This window comes from Sinohyriopsis cumingii, chromosome 8, assembly GCF_028554795.1.
Source record: "Sinohyriopsis cumingii isolate HCF-2022 chromosome 8, ASM2855479v2, whole genome shotgun sequence".
Lineage (NCBI taxonomy): Eukaryota > Metazoa > Mollusca > Bivalvia > Unionida > Unionidae > Sinohyriopsis > Sinohyriopsis cumingii.
The window spans coordinates 115,673,994-115,701,199 of record NC_142968.1 but is presented as its reverse complement, the minus strand read 5'-3'; the positions used below and the strand labels follow the sequence as shown (position 1 = coordinate 115,701,199).

At 40.4% G+C, this 27,206-nt stretch overlaps 1 protein-coding gene across 5 annotated transcripts in view; it reads right to left on the bottom strand.

The window, feature by feature from the left end:
* Positions 1-26,975, bottom strand: part of LOC149794445 (uncharacterized) — a 70,276-nt gene extending 43,301 nt beyond the window's left edge. For 3 of the 5 annotated variants that reach the window (XM_089968690.1, XM_089968693.1, XM_089968692.1), the window contains exons 1-3: positions 26,840-26,975; positions 20,885-21,057; positions 16,952-17,159 (exon numbers count right to left, since the gene is read on the bottom strand). In XM_089968690.1, coding sequence (XP_089824816.1) covers positions 16,952-17,010 — 59 coding nt within the window. In that variant the 5' untranslated portion in view covers positions 17,011-17,159; positions 20,885-21,057; positions 26,840-26,975. The remainder of the gene's footprint in view (positions 1-16,951; positions 17,160-20,884; positions 21,058-26,839) is intronic. The other 2 variants (XM_089968691.1, XM_089968695.1) reach the window with 1 other exon arrangement.
* Positions 26,976-27,206: the final 231 nt, after the last annotated feature.

Genomic DNA, 27,206 nt, shown 5'->3' with positions numbered 1-27,206 from the left:
TGCCCTCACTGCAGCAAGATTCTTGGAGGGCGTGAAAAAATCTTTCGGGGACCGAACACGTTAGCCGATTTTGCCCAATGGGTTTTAGACCCCATCGACAAGACGTGGAGCCAAGAGGACATCGAACGTTACGGAGATTGTCATCGTCATGCCACAGTGATGGCTCACAATTTCTCCGGATACGATGGGCAGTTTCTTTTGAGATACTATACGGAACATGGCACCGAACGTCCTAAAGTGACTTTGAACGGAGCCAAAATCATTTTCATGCAAGTGGGACAAGTACAGTTTAAAGATTCGATGAGTTACTTGGCCATGCCTTTGAGCCGAATGCCTAAAACGTTTGGAATGACAGAAATGGCTAAAGGGTACTTTCCACACTTTTTCAATACGGAAGCCAACCAACACGCCGTTCTACCCCATTTACCTGAGGCTCACTGTTACGACCCCGACAACATGCGTACCGAACAACGAGAAGCTTTCTACGCTTGGTACCAGGCTCATGCCTCGGACCCTTTCGACTTTCAGGAAGAAATGCTAAAGTACTGTCGTTCCGACGTGGACATTTTACGACGTTGCTGTGGAAAATTTCAAGAACTGTTCATGGAACATGGAGGGGTCGATCCTTTGAAAGGAGCTTGCACCATTGCCAAAGCGTGTTCCTTAGTGTATCGACAACGATTCATGCCTGAAAACACCGTGGCTGTCATCAGCCCTCAAACGACCAACTTTGTCAGACGTCAATACTCGGTCAAAGCCCTACGTTGGTTACATTACTTGTGCGACAAGGAAGACAAGTGGATTCAGCATGCTCGCAACGGAGGGGGTGAAAAGACCATCGGAACGTATTCGGTCGATGGCTGGGACTTAGAAAACCCCAAGATCGTGTACGAGTTTAACGGTTGCTTATTTCACGGATGTCCCGTCTGTTACCCTGATCGTGGCACTAAAAATCAGTTTTTGCAACGAACCATGGAAGACTTGTACCAGGACACTTGTCAGCGACGCCTAAAGTTAGAACAGCAAGGATACCAAGTGGTGGAAATGTGGGAACACGAGTACGATCACCGTATGAAAACCGATCCCGAGTTTAAACGCCTCGTGGAAAGTTACCAGTTCATGGACCCGCTGAACCCGAGGGATAGTTTGTACGGAGGAAGGACCAATGCCACCTGTTTGCTGTACCAAGCCGACGAAGAGAAAGGAGAAGAAATCAAATACTTGGACGTGTGTTCGCTGTATCCCTACGTGTGCAAATATTGTCGCTTTCCTGTAGGGCACCCGCAAATGTTAACGGAACACATCGACCTGAAAAACATTCGACAATACGAAGGCTTGATCAAGTGCAAAGTTTTGCCTCCCACGAACCTATACCATCCCGTCTTACCTCACCATTGTCAAGGCAAACTGATGTTTCCCTTGTGCCGTACTTGTGCCGAACGTGCAACCAAGACCAACCTTGTCAGCACACCCAGGAAGAACGTGCCTTGACGGGAACCTGGGTCAGTGTAGAATTGTTCAAAGCTCTGGACATGGGATACCAACTGTTAGAAGTGTACGAAATTTGCCACTTTCCCAAGACACAACAATACCACAAGGGTGATCCCAGTCAGAAAGGCATTTTCGCTGACTACGTGGATGCCTTTTTGAAACTGAAACAAGAAGCCAGCGGCTATCCTTCCTGGTGTCACACTCCCGAAGACCAAGTACAATTAAAAGAGAAATACTATGAACAAGAAGGCATCTCTTTAGACCACATCGAGAAAAACGAAGGCAGGCGATCGTTTGCCAAAGTGATGTTAAATTGCTTGTGGGGAAAAATGGCACAACGACCGTGTTTACCCAAGACGGAATATTTGACAGAATCTTCCCGCTACTTCCAGATGATTCACGACAAAACCAAATACATGAAACACGTGGACGTCGTTCGCGAGGATTTGATCTTGGTCAATTACGAAGAAGATCTGGACTTTGTACAAGACGACCCTTTTGGAAATGTCATCATTGCGGCTTACATGACAGCCCATGCTCGCTTAAAATTATACGAAGCTTTAGAACTGTTAGGGGAACGCGTCATGTACTTTGACACGGACAGTTGCATTTACATCCATCACCCGAGTCAACAGCACCCTAACATCGAAAGAGACCGTTTAGGAGCCTGGACAGACGAACACCCCGACGACAAGATTCTAAGTTTCGTCAGTGGCGGTCCCAAAAATTACGGCTACGAATACCGTGACAAATAAGGAGAAGTGCACACGACGTGCAAAGTGAAAGGACTGACTCTGAATTATCGTACCAGTCGAGTGGTCAACTTTGGGGTATTGAAAGAAGCCTTGCAATCGGGAGAGGATGAACACTTTAAAGTGACCACCTATCAACCCAACAAGATTGTACGTTTACCCACTCACCACATCGTCAGTCGACCCTTGGAAAAAGTCCATCAAATCGTGTGCCAGAAGCGAGTGCGACTTCCCAATCATTTCACCTTACCGTATGGACACGTCGGTATTGGTCTGTATATAAAAAAGGAACCCTAGGCAAGATCGATAGTTCGTTGTGACTACCAAGTCCGAGCGAACAAGATGAATACTTTCAGAGAAACACAAAACAAGTTGTTTAGAAAGGCACAATTCAAGTGTGAGGCTTCTGAAGTGGAATGCGATTGTGAGCCTTGGGATGGGTACGATGCTGTACACTGTGACCTTAGCGATGCCGTAAAGCATCATGGGAACTTTAGTGTCACTACCCCTATCATGGAAAGGGATGCTGTGCGTGTCAAACCTGAGGGATGCGAAAGTGATGCCGCTCGTCCTCTTGGACATTTTACTGGGTTTCGTTTTAAAGGGGAATGTTCAACTTCACGTCTACCCCCCTACGGATGTCATCCAGCCCTGAGCAAACTCCTGTTCATGTCACCCAACCCTCATCGAAACGAACCTGTGAAAGACGAATATTCGTTTCCTGTGCGTTTGTCGGAATACTGCGACTTTGAAAATCGTCTTCAATCGTTCAAAGGAAAATGGCCTAAGTATCTGGGAGGACCGATCCCCGAAGAATTAGCCAGAGCCGGATTTTTCTACTTGGGCGAAGGAGATAAAGTCAAGTGCTTCAGTTGCGGTGTGTCACTTCATTACTGGGAACCGCAAGATTCGGCGTACGTAGAACATGCTCGATGGTCACCGAATTGTCATTACTTACCCTTAGTGGGACCGAGACATTGAAGTAACTTACCATAATCTGTTCATGGATACTTTACAAGAGAACATTCGTGCTTTGCCTGTGGAGTTGAGAGAACACGTTTACCGAGAACTGGTCAAAATACAAGAGAAACGTAAAGTACAATTGCATCCGTTACGTCACCGGTGTTTGAACCACTGGTACCTGAAGGCTATACAAGGACTGATTGAATTGAAAGTGTTCCATTGGATAGACATTGATCAACGATCCCCTAGTTTTAAAAAGGATTGGTTTGTTATGGACGATTCTATCTACTACATCATTGTAAACTTACTGCATCGAATTCCAGAGGAAGAGTTAACGAATTACCAACATCTTGAACACAATGTCAACTTAGTGAAAGAGGAAACTTCTGAACGAATTATAATGTGTAAATTAGTTACTAAACGATTTAAATTCGACACTGAAGTAAAACCATGTCTGTGCAAAGAGTACATTTCTTGTGTCAGACCAAAGAGGATTTAGTATGACCTATTCATGGATACTTTGCTAGAGAACATTCGTGCTTTGCCTGTGGAGTTGAGAGAACGCATTTACCCCGAACTGATCAAAATACAAGTGAAACGCAAACGCAAAGTTATTCAACCGTTTTTAAATTATGCTCTGTTCCAAAGTATAAGAAGACTGATTATGAGTGGACATTACATCAGGCACAAAGGTAAACGAGGCTATTGGCCACCACCCAAGAATTCCAAAAACAGTGTATATACTTATGGATACTTTACAAGAGAACATTTTGGGCTTGCCTGAGGAGTTGAGAGAAAGGATTTACCGAGAACTGGTCAAAATACAAGTGAAACGTAAAGAACAATTGCATCCGTTACGTCACCAGATCTTTAACCACTGGTATCTGAATGGTATAAGAGGACTGATTCGTCAGAAATTTTTTCAGTGGTCAGACCTTGTTGAACACTATCAGTTTGTGAATGATGATGAACTAGACGTTCGTAATTTTGGTTACTTGGAGATTCACTTACTGCAACGTATTGAGGAAGACGAGTTAAAGGATTACCAACATTTGTTACATGGAATCTGCTTAGAGAAAGACGAAACATCTAGACAAACTCTGACGTTTCAGTTACATTATGTAACATTTAAATTCCCTACTGGAGAACGAACATGTCTAGTTAGAAATTACCTTTATTGCTTCCGAAACAAAGACACTATAAAATCAAGTTGCCATGCCACGGATTATGTCACATATTATTGAACAGATTCCGTGGAAGGAACTCAATGACCATATTCAAACCGTGGATCATTACCATCGATTATTACAAGAACTGTATCCATTCAATTTGGGACGACGCATAGTGTGTGTCTTAGTGACTTGTTTTCTGGGATTTCGTTTACCAGCCGATTCCTTGTGGACTCTTTACGATCAGTACTTACCACCTCAATGGCCTTAAATGGTCACGAAAAACTCCTTTTGCTCAAAGCCTTGCGTTTTCATCTGGATACTTCTCGACCTCTACGGGAAAAAAAGATTCGTCAACTTTTAGCTACCCAAGACGTGTATGACGATGTGTGTGTAGCTTGTGACTTACATCCCATTGGACAGATGTCCGTGCCTGGAAAGAATGGGATTTTGAGGCTTGGACCCAAGAAGTGGCCCAGTATGTACGAGAGTTGTTCAAGGAAAAAAGTTACTTTTCAACCCGTGTTAGTGACGGTGCCAGAAGAACCCGTCACCCAGGACAGGACTGTCGTGGACAGGCCTGAAAGACCCTTTCGGGAGGACACTTGTGTGACCTTACCCCCTACTATAGAACTGGTTAGAACATTACCCAAAACATGTTGCTGTACAGACACTTGTGTTTATTCCACGTTAATGGTTATCATGTGCCTTTTATTCTTGTACTTGAGCCTTTGGCTTTTATGTATTTTTGTCTTTCGTATTCATGTTTGAAAACATTCAATAAACGTGGTCTGAAAAAAAGTATATAAAGTCTTGTCTTGTTTGTTTTCGTGTCACAAGTGACATTCCTCACACAATGGCTACCTCTGCTGTCTCTGCTCCCTCTTCCTCTACTGTCAAAGTCATCGACGAACACTTAGATCGTGCCAGTTGGGAGGCTTTGTATCTTCGCCATCCTTTTAACATGCTCATTGCTGGACCTAGCGGTTCAGGCAAAACCGAATTCGTCAAACGTTTGATCGAACATAAACATCATTTGATCGATCGGCCACCTCAGCGGATCGTGTGGTGTTACAAAGAGTGGCAATCGGCGTACAGCCTCTTGCGAGAAAGTCAAGGCGATTCCATCGTGTTTGTGGAAGGCATTCCTAAAGAAGACGACGGCATCGTCTCTGACTCCCGTCAAACCCATTTGGTCATTTTCGACGACATGTTAGGAGAAGACGAAGAAGAAATTAAACTGTGGTTCACGCGCAAAGGGCATCATCGTAATGCCAGTGTCGTTTACATCACCCAAAATTTGTTTCAACAAAGTAAAGCCCATCGCACCATCAGTCTCAATGCGCATTACGTGGTCTTGTTTAAAAGCCCTCGAGATAAATCGCAAGTGCAAGTCTTAGCCAAACAGTTAGGAACGCCTTGGCTGACTCAGGCGTACGACGATGCCACTCAAACGCCACACGCCTATTTACTCGTCGATTTGAAACCGACAACCCCCGAGGATTTGCGATTTCGTACCCACTTGTTTCACCACTGGTGCCAAGACGGAGGGCCTGTCCTGTACACGTCTCCGTCCTCGACTTAATTTCACTCCACATAAAAAAATCTATAAAAACCTCAGACCCCTTTTCGTCTGTATCACACACAGTGTGAACATGACGTCCCTTCAGTCGCATCTTCCCGTCAAATTGATTCGTGCCTTGTATGGCATCAGTCGAGAACAAAATCCACAAATACGAGCTCGTGTCTTAGAAGCTAGACTCAAAGAAGTCTTACGATGGTTCACGGTGACGGCACGTCAAATACTCCAAGGAATCATTCAGATTCCTCATCAAATCAAACGCTTTTTCGATCGAAACAAAGTCGCTTTGGTCCAACTGGCCGATCCCCGCATCGACACTCAAACCAAAAAACAAATCATTTTGAAACCTGGAGGGAGCAGTACTCTAGGAGGGGTCATCATTCGCTCACTCTTAAGATGGGATCCTAATGCCCCCAAAGTTATCCCCAAGAAAAAAGTCCAACGAAGCCCCAAGAAGAAAAAGAAAAAGACCAGGTCCCCAAGGAGAAGAAGAACTTATCCAGTGGCGGGACCCTCCTCTGACCAGACACCACCACCCCGGAAAAAGAAAAGAAGCCCCCAGAAAAAGAAACAGAGAAAAAGTCCCCAGAAAAAGAAAAGCTCACAGAAGAAAACTAGTCGCAAGAGAGGTACTTCTTCTTCGGCCAGGACGCAACCTTACACTCGCAATCCACGACCTGCCACGGCAGTGACTGTGTCTCCGGCAGCCTCACGTTCATCCACTTCTCCGTTAATGACACCAAGAACTGAAGAGTACTTGGAGACGTTGATCACACCAAGAACTTCTCCGTTGATGACCCCAAAAAGAACTTCCCCAGTGGCAGGACCCTCCAATTTAGCGGCAGTGGCTGCTGCTCACAAAGTACCTTCTCCCAAAATCAAAGTCCAAGAAAGATCGGGCATGTTACAAAGTTTACTGGATTTGTCCAAGCAAGAACTGGCTCGATTTAGTCCGTTGCGTACCCCTGCACGACGTGTCATGCCTGTCCTCAAACTGATACGACGTAAAGACAATCAGTGGCGACGCGTTCCAGTATAAAAAAGGTGTGTGACCAAGTAGGGTATCAGTGTTTTTTGGTGCTCCTGAAGACTCAAAGATGTTACCCTCCAGAAAACCCCAAGGAAAGAAAAGGAAAGGACTACCACCACGTTTAGCCAAACATGGGGACATGTTATCTGTCCTGTCCAAAGCTTCTCCACCTCTACGAAAAAAACTCATTCAATCGGCCTCCAAAGAGGTCATCGACACCGTGTGCGAATGTTGTTTGAACGTCTTGAAAGGCACGATCCCTTTGTCCAAACACCAGAAACAATGCTTAAGCAAACATCGTCACGTTCTTCGCCAAATGGTTCAAAAGAAAATTACCATTCGTCAAAAGAAGAAGATGTTGGTCCAACGTGGAGGCATTTTGCCTCTTTTGTTAGGCCCCATACTGAAAGGAGTCTTGGGAACCATGTTGGGAGGATTGGTGGGAGCAAGATAAAAAGGCCCTCGGAAGTCCCAAGATCTCAGAATCGACCCCTGACAACCCCATGGAAGGACGAAAACTAGCTTTAGTGCCTTACAAACGATGGATGGAATACCATCGGTGGCAAGAACAACGCACCCCGCATTTACCTCCCAATCCCAATTTGAGCGAGATGTCCCAGTTACAACACGAACTGCAGTCCTTGATGGATCGCCAAGATTTGTCCGAAAGAGAAAAATCGCAAAAGTACGTTCAACTCTTGCAACGACTGCAACTCTTTCACCAGAAAGCTTTAGACGAAACAGCTCTACCCACTCTGAAAGATTTTAAGACCTTGATGAAAAGTCCAGCACCATCATCATTACCACCACCACCACCACCACCACCACTACTACCGTCCTCAGGGGTCACCAGAGATGCTACCCCATGAAGGCCTGAGGAAGAAGAGATGCGAGAAGTGTTTCAAACACCGTCAGCAGCTCCGATTTCGAGTAAGATTGCAGCATCCTTGTTGACCCCGTCCCCCACACCCGAACGAGAAGAAATGAAAGCTTGGGTTAAAAAGATGATGTCCACTCCTCCTTCGACAGAAGTGAAAAAGAAAGAAGGGAAACCAGAAGTGAAAAAAGAAAAGAAGACCAAAGCCATTCCATTGCCACCTCCACCACCACCACCACCACTACCTTCGACTTCTACTCCCGTAGCCCATCGGACACGTAAATCCGTTTCTAAACCACCCTTTCGACCCACCCAAAGTAGCATCACCGAAGAGTGGGTGACTTATTAACACACCAAAAATGGAAAAAGTCTTAGCCAGCATTTACTACGATCTCTCCCATCCTGCAGGTTACGCAGGAGTTCAAAAATTGTATCGTGCTGCCAAAACTCGACTGAAAAGTCTCCGTTTACCTCAAGTGCAACGACGGTTACAAGAACAAGCTACCTACACTTTACACAAACCCATTCGACGCAAGTTTGCCAGAAGTCGCACCCGAGTGGAAGGCATCGATCATCAATGACAAGCCGATTTAGCCGATGTCTCTCATTTGGCCAGCTACAATCGTGGCTACAAATATTTGTTTTGTGTCATCGACGTATTTTCCAAATTTGCCTGGGTCGTGCCCTTGATTTCCAAATCAAGCAGCAAGTTAGTGCGAGCCCTGCAACGGGTGTTGAAACAAAGCGGTCGTCACCCTCTTCGATGGCAAACGGACAAAGGCACCGAATTTCTGAACCAAGCTTTCCAAAAAGAATTAAAGAAACGTGACATTCATTTTTTTACCACCGAGAATCCCGAAACCAAAGCCAGCATCGTGGAACGTTTTCAACGCACTTTGAAAGAACGCATGTGGAAATATTTTACGCATCACCACACTCTGAAGTACATCGACATCTTACCGCACCTGGTGCAAGCGTACAACCAATCTTACCATCGAAGCATCGGACGTGCCCCGCAAGACGTGACTCCCGACAACGAAGTGTTGATGTTTGAGCGCCTGTTTGGTACGTCCCCGACGAGGGCTGTCTCCAAGAAAAGTGGAGAGTTCACCGTAGGAGATTGGGTGCGCATTGGCAAAACCAAACGCACTTTTGACAAAGGTTACTTACCTAACTGGACGACCGAATTGTTTCGCGTCACTGGACGAGTGCATGGTCGTCATCCTGCCGTCTATAAATTGGAAGACATGAACGGAGAAGTGCTCAAAGGAACGTTTTATTTGCCCGAGTTACAACGTCTCACCAAAAAAGAAGACGACGTGTACGACATCGAAAGCATTCTCGAACGCAGAACCCGTAAAGTGGGCAAACGACGTGTCAAAGAAGTCAAAGTACGTTGGAAAGGATATCCACCCAGTTTTGATTCTTGGATCGAGGCTTCGCAAGTCATCGACTATAAAAAGAAGTGACCATCATGCCCTTTCACACAGACGCAGCTACGTCGACCACTCCTCCTTCACCTAGTTCTTCTGTGCAAGATTTACAAAAACAATCCTTGTGGGTGTGGTGTGGAGAACGTGTGCCTAAAACGCAAATCGTCTTTTTCTGCCAAATCTTCGTGGTGTATTGTGTCATCGGGACAGCCATTGCCAATTTGAGTTTGCAACAAGGAGACAAACAATTGTGGACCATTTTATTGTGCAGTTGCATCGATTACCTGCTTCCCAGTCCCTCCCTGAAATTCTCCTCGAACGGGAACCAAGGGAACCTTGTGTCCAGTGCCAGTGCCAGTCACCACTCCATTAATAACAACAACAACAACCCCATTTTGAGCGGAGACACGCCTCTGACGTCCAGTAACCCTTCGGACAGCCACAGAACTCTGGAATTATGAGTCACCGAAACCAATTTTACTTAACCTTACCCAGTGACAGTTCCATGGAGGTGTTTCCCCACAACACGTTGTGCTGTTACACGGCCAAATTACCTCAAGCCATCCAGTTAGATCACGAAGCCCATTGGGAAGTGGCTTTAGTGGAAATGATTCACCCTACACAAATCCAAAACATCATTGAAACTCAAAACACTTTTGTGGTCGAAATCCTGAACCAACAATTACAAAACTACATGAATGACATCGGCGGGTTTTCAGGGATCACAAGACCAGCCAGCAATCCAGCCTTCAGTATCTACACCTTGAAAATTCCGGCAGGGTTTTATTTTAGTGCCCAACATTTGGTGGACACCATTGCGGACAGGTTCGAGTTAGCCTTTGGCAAAGCCCTGAACAAACTAACTAAACGTGTCATCCTGGAGTACCATAAAGTGGCTCGTCGCTTACTGATGAAATTTCCGGATACCCAAATGATGTCCATCAGTTTCAATCGTGACTTGTTTGATATTTTAGGTGGAGACACAAAAATGGCTCCAAATTTTAAACCGAAGATCAACAGCAATACGGAATTTTACAAGTTTTTTCGATTCCCTGTAGAACTAAACCAAGGACTGAATTTGATCTTTGTGTACTCCGATGTGGTGGAGTACAACGTGGTGGGACACACCTCCGTGCCGTTACTGCGTGTCATTCCTTTCAAAGTGGATAGTACCACAACCAGTGACCAGGAAGATGGGAACACTTACCACGTTCACCGCGAATTTGTCCATCCTCATTATTTGCCTGTCAGCAAGTCTTATTTGGACACGGTCAACATTGCTATAAAAGGAGATCTGGGACAAAATATTCCATTCACCAAAGGAAAAGTCACGGTGAAACTCCATTTTCGAAAACGGTTCTCTCACGACTCGTAAGTCATGTATCCAGTGTACCGAGGGGTTGCACGACAGCGAGGTAACGGTTTAGGAGATATGTTAAAATCGGCCTTTCGTTCGGTGGCCCCGGTGTTGAAACCGATGGTGACACGCGGATTGCACGCCTTGAAAGATGCGGCACTGACGCAATGCAAAGAATTTCTCCAAAATGTCATCATCGACAAACAAAACCCTAAAGAAGCCTTCATGAGGGCAGGCAAAAATGTCTTGCTGCAAACAGGTAAAGAACTTTTAGGCCGACGAGACACACTTATAAATGCCCTGCACGCTACCGAGTCAGGCATTCAGCAAGGACAAGGCAGAAAGAGACGACGAAGAAAACACCCTTTCACCAGACTTCAAGCTAGAAAGGCCAAGAAAAGAAGAACCGTTCGAGACTTAGACGTTTTCGATTATTGAGAAAGAACCAAAAAAAAAAAATGATGCACCGAGAGTCTTGTGCTTGTTCCAAGACGGAACTGGATCTGTTTGCCATGCCACCCACCATGATGACCATGCAAGAATCCCAGTGGGTGGAATTTCATCCCGTCTCCTCATTGACAGATTCAGCTCCCATCGAGTTTGAAATCAAAGGACAGCTCGAAGATTACATCGATCTGAATAGCAGTTACCTGTATTTGAAAGTGAAAGTGATTGAACCACCCAACGCTAACATAGACAATGATGATCTAGTAGCTCCCGTCAATAATTTCATGCATTCCTTGTTTAGCTCAGTGGACTTGTACTTGAATAACAAACTGGTCAGCAGCAGCATGGATACTTACCCTTATCGAGCCTACCTGGAAAATCCCTTGACGTACGGAAAAGAAGCCAAGAACACTCATCTGGATGCTTGCGTGGTATGGAAACCTGACCAAGCGACTAAGTTCAACGGCCTTACACTTGCCGGGGATGCTTCAAATCCAACGGGATTTGTAGAACGACGAAAGAAAATTCATCTAAGTCGTTGTTTAGAACTGATGGATCGTTTGCATTTGGACATGTGGTTACAAGAAAAGTATTTGCTGAACGGGGTGGATGTTCGCCTGAGACTGAATCGCAGCAGTGCCGCTTTCCATTTGATGGCTGCAGAAAATTCCACTTACAAAACCATCATTCAAGAAGCCAGACTCAACGTGCGACGTGTGGAAGTGTTACCTAAAGTAGGTAACGACATCAGTCAGACGTTGAGCAGAACGACCGCCAAGTACCCGATCCGACGAGTGGAAGTGAAAACCTTCACCATTCCTAGGGGACAGCGATCCATGATCGAAGATCATCTGTTTCAAGGACAGTTACCCAAGCGTTTAATCCTTGGCATCGTAAGCAATGCAGCCTTCAACGGAGCCCACAACGAAAATCCTTTTGAGTTTCAACACTTTGGCGTGTCCAAGATCGAAGTCAGTCGCGATGGCAAGACCTTGTGTACCCGACCTTTCGAACCTAACTTTGACAAGAAGAATTACTTGAGGTCGTACTTGTCGCTGTACGAAGCCACCGGCCAGTTAGGAACCAACACCAGTCACGGCATTACGTACGACGATTATGCAGGAGGCTACGCTTTGTGGGCTTTCGATTTCACTCCAGACCAAGGCAGCGACGAGGGACATTTCCACCCTATAAAATCTGGCCAGATTCGTGTGGAAATTCAGTTTGCAAACCGAGACCCTGATGTAACGGTGAACGTCATCCTATATGCAGAATTCGATAATACCATAGAAACCAACAGTTTGAGAGAAGTCATTCTAGATTACTAGAAGTCATGGAAGACTGTTATCCCTCTTTGCCTAGTGGAGAAACTTTGGAGATGGAATGTGAGGAAACTGTGGAAGGAGAATCCCATGACAAAGACGAAGAAGTTGTCATGATGAAGTCAAGATGGCCAGAACAAGAAGCCCATTTAGTCTGCTGTTTTGCCAAACACTTGGCCGAAAAAATGACGGAATTGATCAAGAAAGAGTGTTATGGATGTCAAAACGATCATCCCAGTCAAATTCAACACGATAAATGCCTGATGTTGAGTCAAGAAGAAAAATTGAACGAGTATCTGGACGAAGCTTGGAGTCTCATCTCGGACGAAGACGTGTGGCATCAGTGGTATAAAGACTTGCGTGAACATTCTTGTCCACCATTAACCACTCAATAGATCCATCGTATCGAAGCTCTCCTGAATCAGAGTGAGGAGACGAAACGAAGAAACGGTTATTTGTCAGACATTTTCAAGCAAAAAGTCAGGATCGAATTGATGACTTATTATTACCTGTGAAGAAGAAGAAAAAAAAAACACATGGATACCTGGGAACTTTATTACCTTTTGAACCACAGTTCGTATACTGCTTCTTGGAATCCTGTCGTCTGTGCTAAAGATGAACTCCCTCATCGCAAACCTCAAGACCATCAAGCTTACGTGATCAACACGGACGACAGTCATCTCCCAGGAACCCACTGGGTAGCCGTTTACTTTCCTCAAGAAGGATGTGTGGAATATTTTGATTCGTACGGATTGCCTCCTTTGGAAGACGATATCATCGACTTTATGAGAAGAAATGCTCAAACCACCCGATTGAATAATATGAAATTACAAGGCACAGATTCCTTGGTGTGTGAACAGTACTGTGTGTATTTTCTGCATCATCGCAGCCTGGGCTATTCCTTAGAACATTTAGTGACTCATTTTGAACCTCGTTCTTCTTCTAGAAACGATGTGAAAGTTGATCGATGGTTCGGTGACCATTATGCTTATCTTTTGTCTCAAGCTAGGAAACGTAGTGACCATCAATGGCCTAATGACTTCCAACAGTGGAAATCACAATTTAATTCACAACGTTGTCAGCCCTGTTTAAAGTAGACTGTAAATTGAAAATAAATGTTTGTGATTTGAAAAAAATGTTTGATGTTATATGGTTGGATTATTGTTAAAAAATGTTAGAGTTGTTGTTGGTTAGTGTTAAGTGATTATTGAATAAAAAATGTTGTGTTTTGAAAAAATGCCTTTGTCTATTGTTTAGCTATAAGAATGTTTGATTCATGCTCTTTAATTTCTTACTATCCCTCTCATGTCACTCATTGAACGTTGCGACTCGAAAACCGTGTGGGGGATGTTTTCCTTCACGTCCGCGCTTTGACTTTAAGAACCGGGTTGTTTCCAGTCTAACCATCCATTGTCGACTCATCCTCCTACGAAGATGTGCTCCAAACTAGCTAAGCTAAACGAAGCCTACATGAATTTGCACAGGGTCAGACACAGTCTGATACCGAAGCCAGAAGAGATAGAGAATGTGAGAATGCTAAAAGTCACTGAAGACCTGATAGAAGAGCTCTTCAGAGAAGAAGTGAACAGGGAGAAAGAAGAATGGACAGAGAAGTACAGACTTCAGAGACAGCAGCAACAGCAACAGCAACAACAACAGCAGCAGCAACCTGAACCTGACAGAGGCTTTGTCGATTGTCGTATCGACACCAAAGAGTTCTTCTTCTCTTTCCGAAGAAGCAGACCTATCGTCAGAAAGTCTATCCTCAGAGGACATCGCATTCTTAGAAACTAAAAGATTGCCATAGCAAACAAAAAAACAAAAAAAAAACAAACAAAAAAAACAGCCCTTTTCAGGGCTACCCCAATACTCTAGAAAAGAAATAACCATCAATTTGCCAATGTGTGTAGGTAGAGTAGTGTGATAATAAACACTAACTCTTTTTTTAAAAATGTGAGGGCATGTGTTTGTGTATAGGATTGTGTGTTTGTAAGTGCTCACGTACGTTGGTGTGGATAGTAGATTAAGATGCTGTTTTTTTTTTTGCTGTTTGAGGTGTGGGGAGAGTAGATTTGGGGGTTTGATTGTATTGCTTTGTGTATGTGAATAGTATATTGAAGTGATTAATGAAAATTTTTTAGAATAGTGATGAGCAGTATAAAAAAGTGAGTGAGTGTTTCTTTTAGGTCCGCGCGTTGTTTGGTCATGATCTAGGTAAGATCAATTTTATGTTTTTAGGGGGATGTTTTCCTTCACGTCCGCAATTTCAATATAAATTGAAACTCGCTGGACAGTCTAGCTACCCTGTTCATTCGTTGACAAAACAACGAATACCAGAATTGTGAAACTGCTAGAACTCCAGATGCACCTGGAATATGCCAGGCGCATACTAAATGAACTGGCCGCGGAGGCCATTGTCGAAGAAGCAAGAATGAAAGAGGAGGAGGAGGAAAGAAGAAGAACAAAAGAAGAGGAGGAGAGAAGAAACAAAGAAGAGGAGAGAGGAAATTTCAAAATCCCAGAGACAGAAAATTGGGATTCTGAAGCCACATATCCCGCCTCTGCACTCCCAAGAAGAAAGGTGAAAGGAGACTGGGGAAGAAGATGCGTGTGTGGCGCCAGGCCAGGAAGGTGCCATCATTAGATAGGTGCATCTGGAGTTCAAAAAAAAAAAAAAAAAACAACAGCCTTTTTCAGGGCTACCCAATACTCTAGAAAAGAAATAACAATCAATTTGCCAATGTGTGAAGGTAGAGTAGTGTGAATATAAACACTGACTCTTTTTAGTGTGAGGGTATGTGTTTGTGTGTTTGTGTTTGTAAGAGCTAAGGTCTGTTTGTGTGAATAGTAGATTATGGGTTTGTTTATTGTTTCTTAGCGTATGTGGAGAGTATAGTTAGGGTTTTGTAAACGCTCACGTACGATTGTGTGGATAGTAGATTATGGATTTTGTTTTAATGATTTGCGTGTGTAAATAGTAGATTTGGGGTTTGTTTATTGTTGCTTCACTTATGTGGATAGTATATTATATGAAATGAGAAAAGTAGGAGATGTTTTCCTTCAAGTCCGCGCGTTGTTTGGTCATGATCTAGGTAAGATCAATTTTATGTCTTAGGGGGATGTTTTCCATCACGTCCGCGCTTTCACTATAAGAACCCACCACGTTCGTCGTTCGAACCATTCTACGGAATAACAGATACAAGATGGAAGTGTCGGCGTTGTTTAATGACTTAAGAAATGTTTACTTTTGGATGATGGATGGAGAATATACTATTGAAAGGATAGAAAGAGAATGGAGGTTGAGAAAAAGTCTTGACTATGTCAATGAACTACAATTAGCGAGGAAGATGATAGAGGAGATGATAGAGGAAGAAGTTAAGAGATTGAGAGGATTGATTCAACCAGGGTATGTAAGAGTGGGGACTATAAAAGAGTCTATGGACAAGGTAAAAGGAGTGAGATGCTATTTAGAAGAGCTAGAGAAATGGTCAGAGTGGAAGTTCGTGAAAAGGGGCAGTGAACAACTAAAGAAAGCGGAAGAAAAGATGAAAAAGATAATAGAGGAAGAAGTGCAGAAAATTAAGGACAGGTGGGCAAAAGATAGAAAAGAACAAGAGAATAGAAAGAAAAAAGAAGAATATGAGAGACTCAACAATAACTGGATAAAAATCCAACAGAAGTTCCGAGCCATGGGTCACCCGGACTGGATGCCGGAAACAGAAAAGAAGAAGAAGAAAGGAATGATGGAAAAAATAAGAGGATGGTGGAAGAAGTTAAGGAGTTAGAAGAAGAAGAAAAAAACCCAAAGGCCCTTTTCAGGGCCACCCATATTTCTCGAAAAGAGAATGACTTTCAATTGCCTAGCACATTTTTTTTTTAAATTTAAAAAAAAAAATTCCATGTTCAATTCCCCTTGTCCCTAGACAGACCCAAACTCTATTCCCATGTTCAATTCCCCTTGTCCCTAGACAGACCCAAACTCTATTCCCATGTTCAATTCCCCTTGTCCCTAGACAGACCCAAACTCTCTTCCCATGTTCAATTCCCCTTGTCCCTAGACAGACCCAAACTCTATTCCCATGTTCAATTCCCCTTGTCCCTAGACAGACCCAAACTCTATTCCCCATGTTCAATTCCCCTTGTCCCTAGACAGACCCAAACTCTATTCCCATGTAATGCTAATTCCCCTTGTCCCTAGAGTGACCCACGATTTTTCTCCATGTTAAATTTACATAGTCCCCAGAGTGACCCAGGGGTGTCTGTAATGGTAATTCCAATTGTCCCTAGGGTGACCCACTTCACTACTTACGACATCCACGCACAGTGCTTAGGTTTTAGTTTTAGTGTTGGATCAGATCTGCTACACCACCAGTAAAGTCGATCAGTTTAGGGTTTTAATATGAAAATCGTGCGAATGTCCGATGGCAATACATTGACGGTGCAATTGTTCAAGTACGCATTACTAAGAAACCTCTGTGGTCAACAACACATCTAAGGCTAGAATATTTCTATTGTAAATGCGTTTTACCTTATATAGGGCATATACCCGGATACAGTATGAGGTACAAATTGTGGCATCATCATCATAGTCAGAAAGTGAAGTTTAGGGATATGGCGATTATTTAATTTGGCTCAGTATATTTCATTGGTAAGTATTCGTCTAGCCAAGCAGGGTTGGGAGGTAGAGAGTGGGATTACATCCATTCCCGCAGGCGCCTGTGTTTGTTACAATCTTTCTGCAAAAATAATGATCCAGATAGCTTTCCAAGGTAAATTAATGTTTTGAAGCATCCGATAAATTTCATGCTGGAACACTGTAATTAGTTTAATAGGTATAAGCCTTGGTGTTCGAAAAACATTAAATTAAGCCGAGCCATTTCATTTTAAATTGGATAAGAAAGCAAGTTATTTTATGTACTACACCATGTACACACATGCTGATTCGTCCATTTGTTTAGTTTAGTGTAGCTACCTTTTGGAAATTTAGCTACTATAAAATATTATTTGTTCTCAGGCATAAAATGGCAGCAAATACGGTCCAGAGAACATAACTTAAACATTATTTCCTCTCTTTTTAGATTTCCTAATTGTAATCACATGTATAATGAGAGAACGGTAACTGCTGATATTCAGCTGAGCCAAGGTCTTGATACATGAAACAAAATAACAGGTGTATTTAAAGTCTGAATCACCGATAAATTGTTGCTGTTGTTGTTGTTGTTGTAGGGTTTAACGCCATTTTCAGCACAAGATAGGTCATATATGGCGGCCGGTATCAATGGTGGAGGAAAAACCCGGGAAAATCATGGAAAGAACCACTGACCCACGAGAAGTTACTGGCAAGCTTTCTCACATACCCACATTGGCCGAGCCCGCGACTCAAACCCACGCAGATTGAAGTGAGATGGCAGTATCCGTAACGGTAAGCGCTTTAGACCACTCGGCCACTCGGGGCCTCAATCACCGATTAGGCGGACCGGTTACCGAACCACTGCGTTCGAGTACGAACAGTTATCTTGTCTTCTGCCTTACCATGAATATGAAGAAAATATGTGTAACCTAGACTGTAATGATTACATTGTCTTTCTTTTCTTTTTATTTCCTGATACTCGTGTTCAAAATTCAGTACAACATTGAGCCAGTTCAAAATAAAGTAATTGAAGTAGCTCATTTATATGAAAACACAAACTCAAGATATAGGAAAGCACATGTGTTATATGTGATAATTCAAAATATACCAAAGGGAGATTTGTCTGTTGACCCTCTATCAGGATATCACAACCCGTTCATTACTCTCTTCTACTGCATACATACTGTATGTATTGCCGGATTAGGGCCTTTTAGGGCCCTAATCACTGAAAATATCATGGTGTCCCCCACCCCTACAAAATGTGAAACTCAGAAAAACAATATTAAAAGCAAACACAGTGGGAAAATACCAGTGCTGCCATCATTTCAAACCAAAATACTCGTACATGCTGATCGAAATGGAAATCTGTTTTATCATCAACAATTAATCTGAAATTTTTCTGGTTACCCTGTTGCGCTGGTGCCCGAAGCACGTGCTTAGTGTGCTTAATAGGTAATCCTGAAATGACTATATGTACAATTTTTACTATGTTTTTTAAAGTATCCTTCCGCTTGTTTATTTTTTTTTCTTTCGTTTAAATTTTGCCAAGGTGTCAAAATTTCTAGACAACAACCTGAATGATGAAAAAAAAGAGCAATTTAAAATATTTTGTTGGGTGCGGATGTTAACTCATGATATAAAATATCACTAGGAAAATCGGTTAGAATTCCCGACAAAACAAAGAGACACGTTGAACGTCAATCACAGGATCAAGGACGACTTGGCGGCAATATGTGTCTGTTTTCACGGTTTTTAAAGTAGCATGCGACAGTCTATTATCGTTGCTGCTGCGTGAGGGGAAGTTTAGGCTGTATAGAACGGTAAGCATGTAACCACAATTACATCCTTTTACAAATAACTGTTTTCTAACTTGTACCTCTGTATGTACTTAATCCGAAACTTGTCACGCTCGATTTTATCAAACAACGAATGTCTGCTCTGTTTTTGATGTTACTATAACCATATCATGACTCTGTAACACACGTGAAAAGCATATTGTTACGTCACAAATTACATCATAAAGTCATACAAAAGAAAATCGTTATGACCCAGTCATCCGAATGTATTTCAAAGGTTTTGTCTGCACTTTATATTTTTTGTGTGAAATAAAATTATTATTTTTGTCATGCAAGAAATAGAATATCACTTTTGTCCTAAATTCAGTCGAAATTTTTTAAATCTCTTCGAAAAATGACAATTTTAGCAAGGCTCACAAAAGGTGACTAGTTAAAAAAATCAAAAGGATATTAATTTAAGATCGTCTATTTATATTCGAAGAAAACGTTAAGCTAAATAATGCATTGAGCAATAGTGAAATTTAGTAATTACATATGATAGTCAAAGGGGTAGGAGAACATGCATTGACGGATTTTTAGCCTTTAAAATCTAAAATTACTAATCAAATATATATTTTAGGTTCTTTAATGTTTTAGGTTGCCAGCTACTGTTGATTGTTGTAACCATGGGCTCTTATTTTCTTCAAACAGCCCAAAAGTACAGAAGACAATATTTACCGTTACACTTGATCGATATAGGTCAATATTGGTCGGGGAAGCAGAGGTTCAATAATCAAAACTAAACTGCCATTGTTACATATATATATATATATATATATATATATATATATATATATATATATATATATATATATATATATATATATATATATATATATATATATATATAAATAACTAATACATCAAGCGAGTATTTACCATAAAAAAAGCACTCTATGTGATATATATCTATATACGTTTATTCTTTTATTACACCAGTTCTTGTAAGAGTCATTTAGCTAATGACATTTTTAATTCTTAGATCTCATAAATGATTTGTAATTTAATGAGTCACGTATAAATGCGTACGTCGATTTCATTCATAAATTTCAAGGTATATTTACTACGTTCAAATAAACAATATCACGTGGTCCAATTAGGCGAGTGACGCGAAAGGGGGTTAAAATAACATCATATAATCCAACGAGGACATTTATTCTTATAGAAGGTTCGACTGTCACAGATCCTGGTGGGTTAAATGGGAACAGCTTATCGTGTTTACTGAACGAGTTATTTCGAAATGTAGATAATTCACTGAAATCATGGAATAATATTCTAGACGGCGTAGTATATTAAGAGATACGTTGAGGATCTTCACTTATTTATTTATTTAAATTGATAATCATTCTTTCGATTTGCACTGCTGTGAAAAAATATTTATTCAAAGATATTCGGATATTAATAGCTGAACTGATGATTATTAATTAAATGGACAGTTAGATATTTACTATAATAATCACAGAAGAACATTATTTTGGATTTTACCATTACGTCACTTAAAGACGGGTTGGATTACTTTGGATTCTACCGTGAATTCACTTAACGACGTCTGGATTTAAAACAGTGACTTCGGAGATGTCATCATATAAGCACATTATAACAATCACCCGGAATAACTTTGCAGCGTATTCAGATTGCATCGGATCTGATGGAATTGATAGAACTCTTTTAGGAAATAGGAATTCATAATATACTCTAAGTTAATTTTAATTATATCTTTTTCTATTTTAGGGAAATAAATTATTATTTTAAATGAAACAAAGCTTGTTGGTTGTCTCTCTTTTTACGTAATTTAAGTCCCTAGACCGTAACCGACCTTAGAAAACACCCACACATACACACACATTGTATTCCTGCAATTTTACAATATTAAGCTACTTGATTGATTAATGTTCGGTATCCTTACACATTATATGTGACAGAATGCCTATTAGATCATTAGATCCCAGCTAATCAAGCATTTTTAAGCAACTTTATTGCATGCACACCAGTTTACCTTGTTCAACAGCTGTTGAAGCCTTGGTTTCCGTTACGCTGACTCCCTTATTATTGCTTTGACGTTCACTATCACTGATGGGGCCTTGTTGTCTATTCTGGAATTCAGGTGGTACATTGCTGCCCGGGTTTACCCCATACCCGTCAGTACTTCCCACGGGTGTTTTGTTATTCCTGTACATAAATAAAATAAAAAGGCATTACATACTCTAATCGAAGTCCAGTTAGGACATGAGAGCAAATAACGAGATTAAAATAAACGCGTTCAGACGATCTTATAGTTTAGATTTCCGAAATTTACTTCATCAGAACTTAGTAGTGATTATGCAAAAACATCTTTAATACATACACGTTATCACGGACTAGGAAAGAAAAACAAATTATTCTTCATCATGTTGTTAAAGGTTCGTACTGACCAGCACAGCAAGACTAACCAGCACCCAGACTTTATGACCAGCACTCACACCTACTAACTAACAACCATTCTTACAGATCAACACATAAGCCTACTGACCAACACCAATCATGGCTGACCAGCACTCCCACCAACTGGTCATCACACAGTCTTACTGATCATGCCTCACACCTTCTGACCAGCACCCACACCTACTGACCAACAGTAACACCTACAAGAAAGCAGAAGTGTAATAGTAGGATATAAGGGAAATAATAAACGAGAACTCCTGTTTTTGAAAGTCCCTGGCAGTCACTATCAAACACTCATTCTAATACAAACCTACCGACAAAAACCAGTCCCAAGGACTGCCAACTTCACATTATGCTGTCGGTATTTGCAAATCGGTCCTGATTTGATAAATAATTGTAATCAAGGGAATCCATCTCATGATAACACTAAGATGGCTTCGGATAAATGTAATAGTAAAACTACTAATCTCTCACGGAATAAAGTTTAGTGTACAAATAAACCCCAAAACATATGACTAAAACTAATAATAAAATTACGTAACTGACATGAATCCAGAATATATTAAATTCATAGAACACATATGACATTAAAAAATGGCAAAATTACGAAGCTGTCATGAAATTATGCGAAGACTACATATATGCCAGGATATTAAATAAAAATAACTTACACTAAAAGCAATATCATATTTGCGAGACTGATACTAAACCTTTCAAACTATCACCGAAATATTATATTAAAAGATATGGCCTAGACAAAAACGTTCTGCTAAAATACGACACTAACAAAGAATGTAGCTGAGACTACAAAGAACCCGTGGAAATAGTCCGCGACAGAAAGTAAAGTTAACTTACAAAATTAATACGGACTTTAGACGACTTTAAATTTAAATCCCTAAGAATGTTTTTTAGAAGTTAAATGGAACAAATGTATAAATTAAAAACAAAAGTCAAAAGTAAAAAGTTATTAACTTCCTCAAAACTTCTACCCAATTTAGGACAGATTAAAACAAGTGTGCGTGTGTGTGTGTGTGTGTGTGTGTTTCCTATAAAACTGAACACTAAAAGAATTACATAATAATATTTAAGTTGGCATTAATGAATAACGTTTAGATTTCTAAAACCTCGGGTGTATACAAAATTCATTTAAACATGGCCAAGGGTATGTGGTTACTATTAAACACGATTACATTTAAAGATGTGTGATTCATTATTTAACACCACACTCAATCAAGCTCATACGAAACCGGATATTATAATATCTAGCTAAGTACTACAATCACACAAGACTACATTCCATCACGCGTTATCTACTATGTAGCAAAGGAGCCCCTGGTGGTTGAGTGTTCTAAAGCGATAGTCTTTACCGATCACTCACATCTCACCTCAAGTCCACGTGGGTTATTGTCGCGAACTCGGCCAATGTGACTATGTGAGAAAGCATGTCAATTGCTTCACGCGGGTCGGTGGATCTTACCGGGGTTTTTCCTGGTTCTTCAGCTACCAGTTATACTGGTCCGCCATCTATAGCCTACTGAGTGCTGAAAAGTGTTGTTAAACCCATATCAACAGCCATCCAGCACCTATACATTTATATACAAACCCCTATGAGTAGGGATTTAATACATTTACTGCGTTGTATTCCTCCTCCTTACAAATAAACTCATATGCTTAGAGAAAGTGTGTATGCAATAAATACCAAGACACATTTTCACATGTAACACTTGCAAGATGACATAATAAGATGAGTGAGTTACACGAGATATTTCTGACTAAGTCCTGGAGCAAAACACCTGCCTTACTGCCCAAATTCCAAGCCATGCTAATTACCAGCAGCAGTTGCAGTGATTACAAAATGGAATATTACAATGCACTGAAACAAGTAATGAAGACCATTCATGTCCTTTTAGTAACTTTATTTTATATCCCTTTTCTAAATATCTAGAGCAAAACATCATGCAAATATGATTATGTTTTTGTGTTTTATTCTTGTCTCGTTTGTGTAATTATCCAATGGAATCAGTCGATTCCGAGAGCACTTGGACTGGTTTTGGTACTAGCATTGCACTCCAGCTTCTCGGATTTTTGTCTCACATATTCGAAGTTTCGTGGGCAACACGATCTTTATCATACATTACACTGGATCTGGGATTGATTAAAATTAAATCAAAAGCTAATAACGAGCAGTGTAAAACCAGATTTTTAACTAGACAAAACGCTTTCGACTCTCACAGAGTCTTTGAAAAAGGCAATTACAAACCAAACATAAATAAGACACAAAATCAACCCAAAAGAAAACCTTGAATTTACAAAATGTTACATGCCTGTATATCTAATGGAAGCATTATTTGAAAATCTTAGCTGTCACACTAATTGTTTGAACTCTAGTGTAAAAAAAAAACATACAAAGAAGCTAATGATTGCATATGAGTATAAAATCAAGATCGTAGTCGGTCTCTTTATTATTAAAACAACACAACTGTCTGGGAATTTTTTTCGCATAGGTCCTTAATAATTCACAAAGGACCTTTATTACATTTCGACTACTGGTCCTGTATTCCAAGTTTCCAGGGTGATATCACATAAACAATGTGCCTAACTGAAATGATTGTAATATATTTCTAATTTGTATCATTATGAGCATGATTCGAGACATGTGTATATATATATATATATATATATATATATATATATATATATATATATATATATATATATATATCATCATCATCATCAACCACACTTAGCAAATTATACCAGACTTGTCTCTGTTATCACTCTGTTACGGATACATTGTACAGCATGTTTCATATGCAAAGGGTTGCATTTCCTACAGTTAGATGGCGCAGTGGGATGCGTTTCCTACAGTTTTCATTGCAATTAGTTGGTGCAAAACGGACATGATCTTAGACTGAAGAATAGATTGAAGAATAGATTGAAAATAGAAAAGAAATTCACTTCACTGGCTAGCTGTCAGTGAAAACGCAACACATCAAAACTAAACGCCTTGTAATTTTGTTTTGTTTTCTATGTAAAGCATTAACCTATACAGCTTTATCCCCGCCCTCGACTCTAAACATCGCCATTTTTAAATATGTACCTTAGACTCAATTACTAAATGAGTTGCTTACGATGCTGCATCACTGCCTGTACATTCATTACTCTGGCCTTTCTTACCCACACTATTCCCAGTATGATTTTGAGGATGCAGTGACTATAAAGAACTCTCTGCAGGTTTTAGCTGCACAGTCATTTAGATGAGACCTAATGTCTCTGATGAGTATACGTGCGATGGTTCATGCAATGTTTCCGCTAGTTTTCATTCACATGCACGTTATTTATCCAAATATCACTAAGCGTATATATATATATATATATATATATATATATATATATATATATATATATATGTGTGTGTGTGTGTGTGTGTGTGTGTGTGTGTCTGTGTGTGTAAATGAATGTGTAGGTACATGTAAACACTGTACGACACTTAATTTGCCCTTGTATATACATACATTCGATCATGTTTTCTGATACATACATACATACGAAGACCACTCTTTACACAGCGGTTGTTGTTGTTGGGTTTAACGCCATTTTTCAGCACACGATAGGCTAATTACACAGCGGTAAAGTGGGCTTAATATACACCTTAGAAGCAGATCACGGATATGTTTGCTCCTGTATTACCAGAATCAGAGTAACAAGGTCGCAAATATGAAATGCTCGGTGTTCGTAAGTGCTAAAGTAATGGGCAATTCTGTTCATATAGACATAACAATCTACTTAGGATTAAATATATACTGATATAAGCATGTATACTTCAATACATAAATTTATACTGAGATATGCAAGATAATTTAATACATAAAATTATACTGAAATACATGTAGATTTCAATACGTAAACATATAATGATAAGCATGTATACTTCAATACATAAATATATACTCACACATGCATGTATACTTCAGTACACAATATATATACTGACATGCATGAATAATTCAATATATAAACATATACTCACACATGCATGTATAATTCAATATATAAATGTAAACTGACACATGCATGCATACTTCAGTACACAATATATACTGACATGCATGTATAATTCAATATATAAATGTAAACTGACACATGCATGCATACTTCAGTACACAATATATACTGACATGCATGTATAATTCAATATATAAATGTAAACTGACACATGCATGCATACTTCAGTACACAATATATACTGACATGCATGTATAATTCAATATATAAATGTAAACTGACACATGCATGCATACTTCAGTACACAATATATACTGACATGCATGTATAATTCAATATATAAATGTAAACTGACACATGCATGCATACTTCAGTACACAATATATACTGACATGCATGTATAATTCAATATATAAATGTAAACTGACACATACATGTATACTTCAGTACACAATATATACTGACATGCATGTATAATTCAATATATATATGTAAACTGACACATGCATGCATACTTCAGTACACAATATATACTCACACATGCATGTATAATTCAATACATAAATGTAAACTGACACATGCATGTATACTTCAGTACACAATATATACTGACATGCATGTATAATTCAATATATAAATGTAAACTGACACATGCATGCATACTTCAGTACACAATATATACTCACACATGCATCTATAATTCAATATATAAATGTAAACTGACACATGCATGCATACTTCAGTACACAATATATACTGACATGCATGTATAATTCAATACATAAATATATACTGACTCCTAATACTGCCTTATGTATATTTATCTCACGTAAAACATTCTAATATGATACTGCTACAGCATTTACAATCAACAAGGGATGACTGTTCTTTCGCTTTGACCTCTAGTTGTGAAGAGTCTACTGACTCGGGGAACAGAGTAACTTCAGTATAGCGTGTACCACATGGATAGCAACAGAGAACATTGTAAGCTAACATTGTTGTTCGGTTAAATCAGTATAACTCAGTGGTTCCCAAACTTTTTGGGGCCACCTTGGTTATCCTCAGCGCCCCCATACCTTACCCCCCCCCCATAAGCATCATTCAGCATTAGCGCCAACCTCGATAATTCCACCGCCCACTTTGGGAACCACTTGATAACTGCTACTTAACCTGTATTATACTATCAATTCTTTTCTTCCTGTAAATAATAGAGAACCTCCAAATGATCATCACATGATTCATAAAGTTAATAAAGATGTGAGGGACAGATACATGCAAACATAACTCAAATCCCTTCGGCACGAGTTAAATTGAGGGGTTTCTGTCTCGCAAACCCCTCGGTCATTTGTTTTAGGCCCTCCTCCCCCACCTTCAACGAATATTCTTATACATAAGGAAACAATTTCCCCATTTCTTATCGCAGTATGTTATTATAAGAGAATTAATTTCAGTTGCTTATTGATGACTAGTGTATTAGAGGGCATGCTGCTTGTCTTTTCCGAGATACATTATTCTCTTTACTTACCTTGTTCCAGTCCAATACTGCTTTCAGGAAAGGAAAGCCTTGATTAGCACTGCTGTGACGTGGATTATATCATGAATTGTTCATACTAAGCAGCCAGTGCGTTCACACTGTTGGCGGAGGGATACAAACCAAACAAACATGGTGAGCAAATCAGCAAAACGAAAGTAGATTGGGGGTATTCATTATCGTGGTCTACAGGCGACCTAGATACAAATATAGAAGCAAAGAGGGTTTGTAGTTACCTTGGTGAATAATGACAAGATACTCTTGCATGAGCGTAGTGAAAATTACTGATTTAAATTGTAAATTGAAACATATTTCTTCTTTCACTTCTATACTGCAATACAATATGTGTCAGCTATGCAAC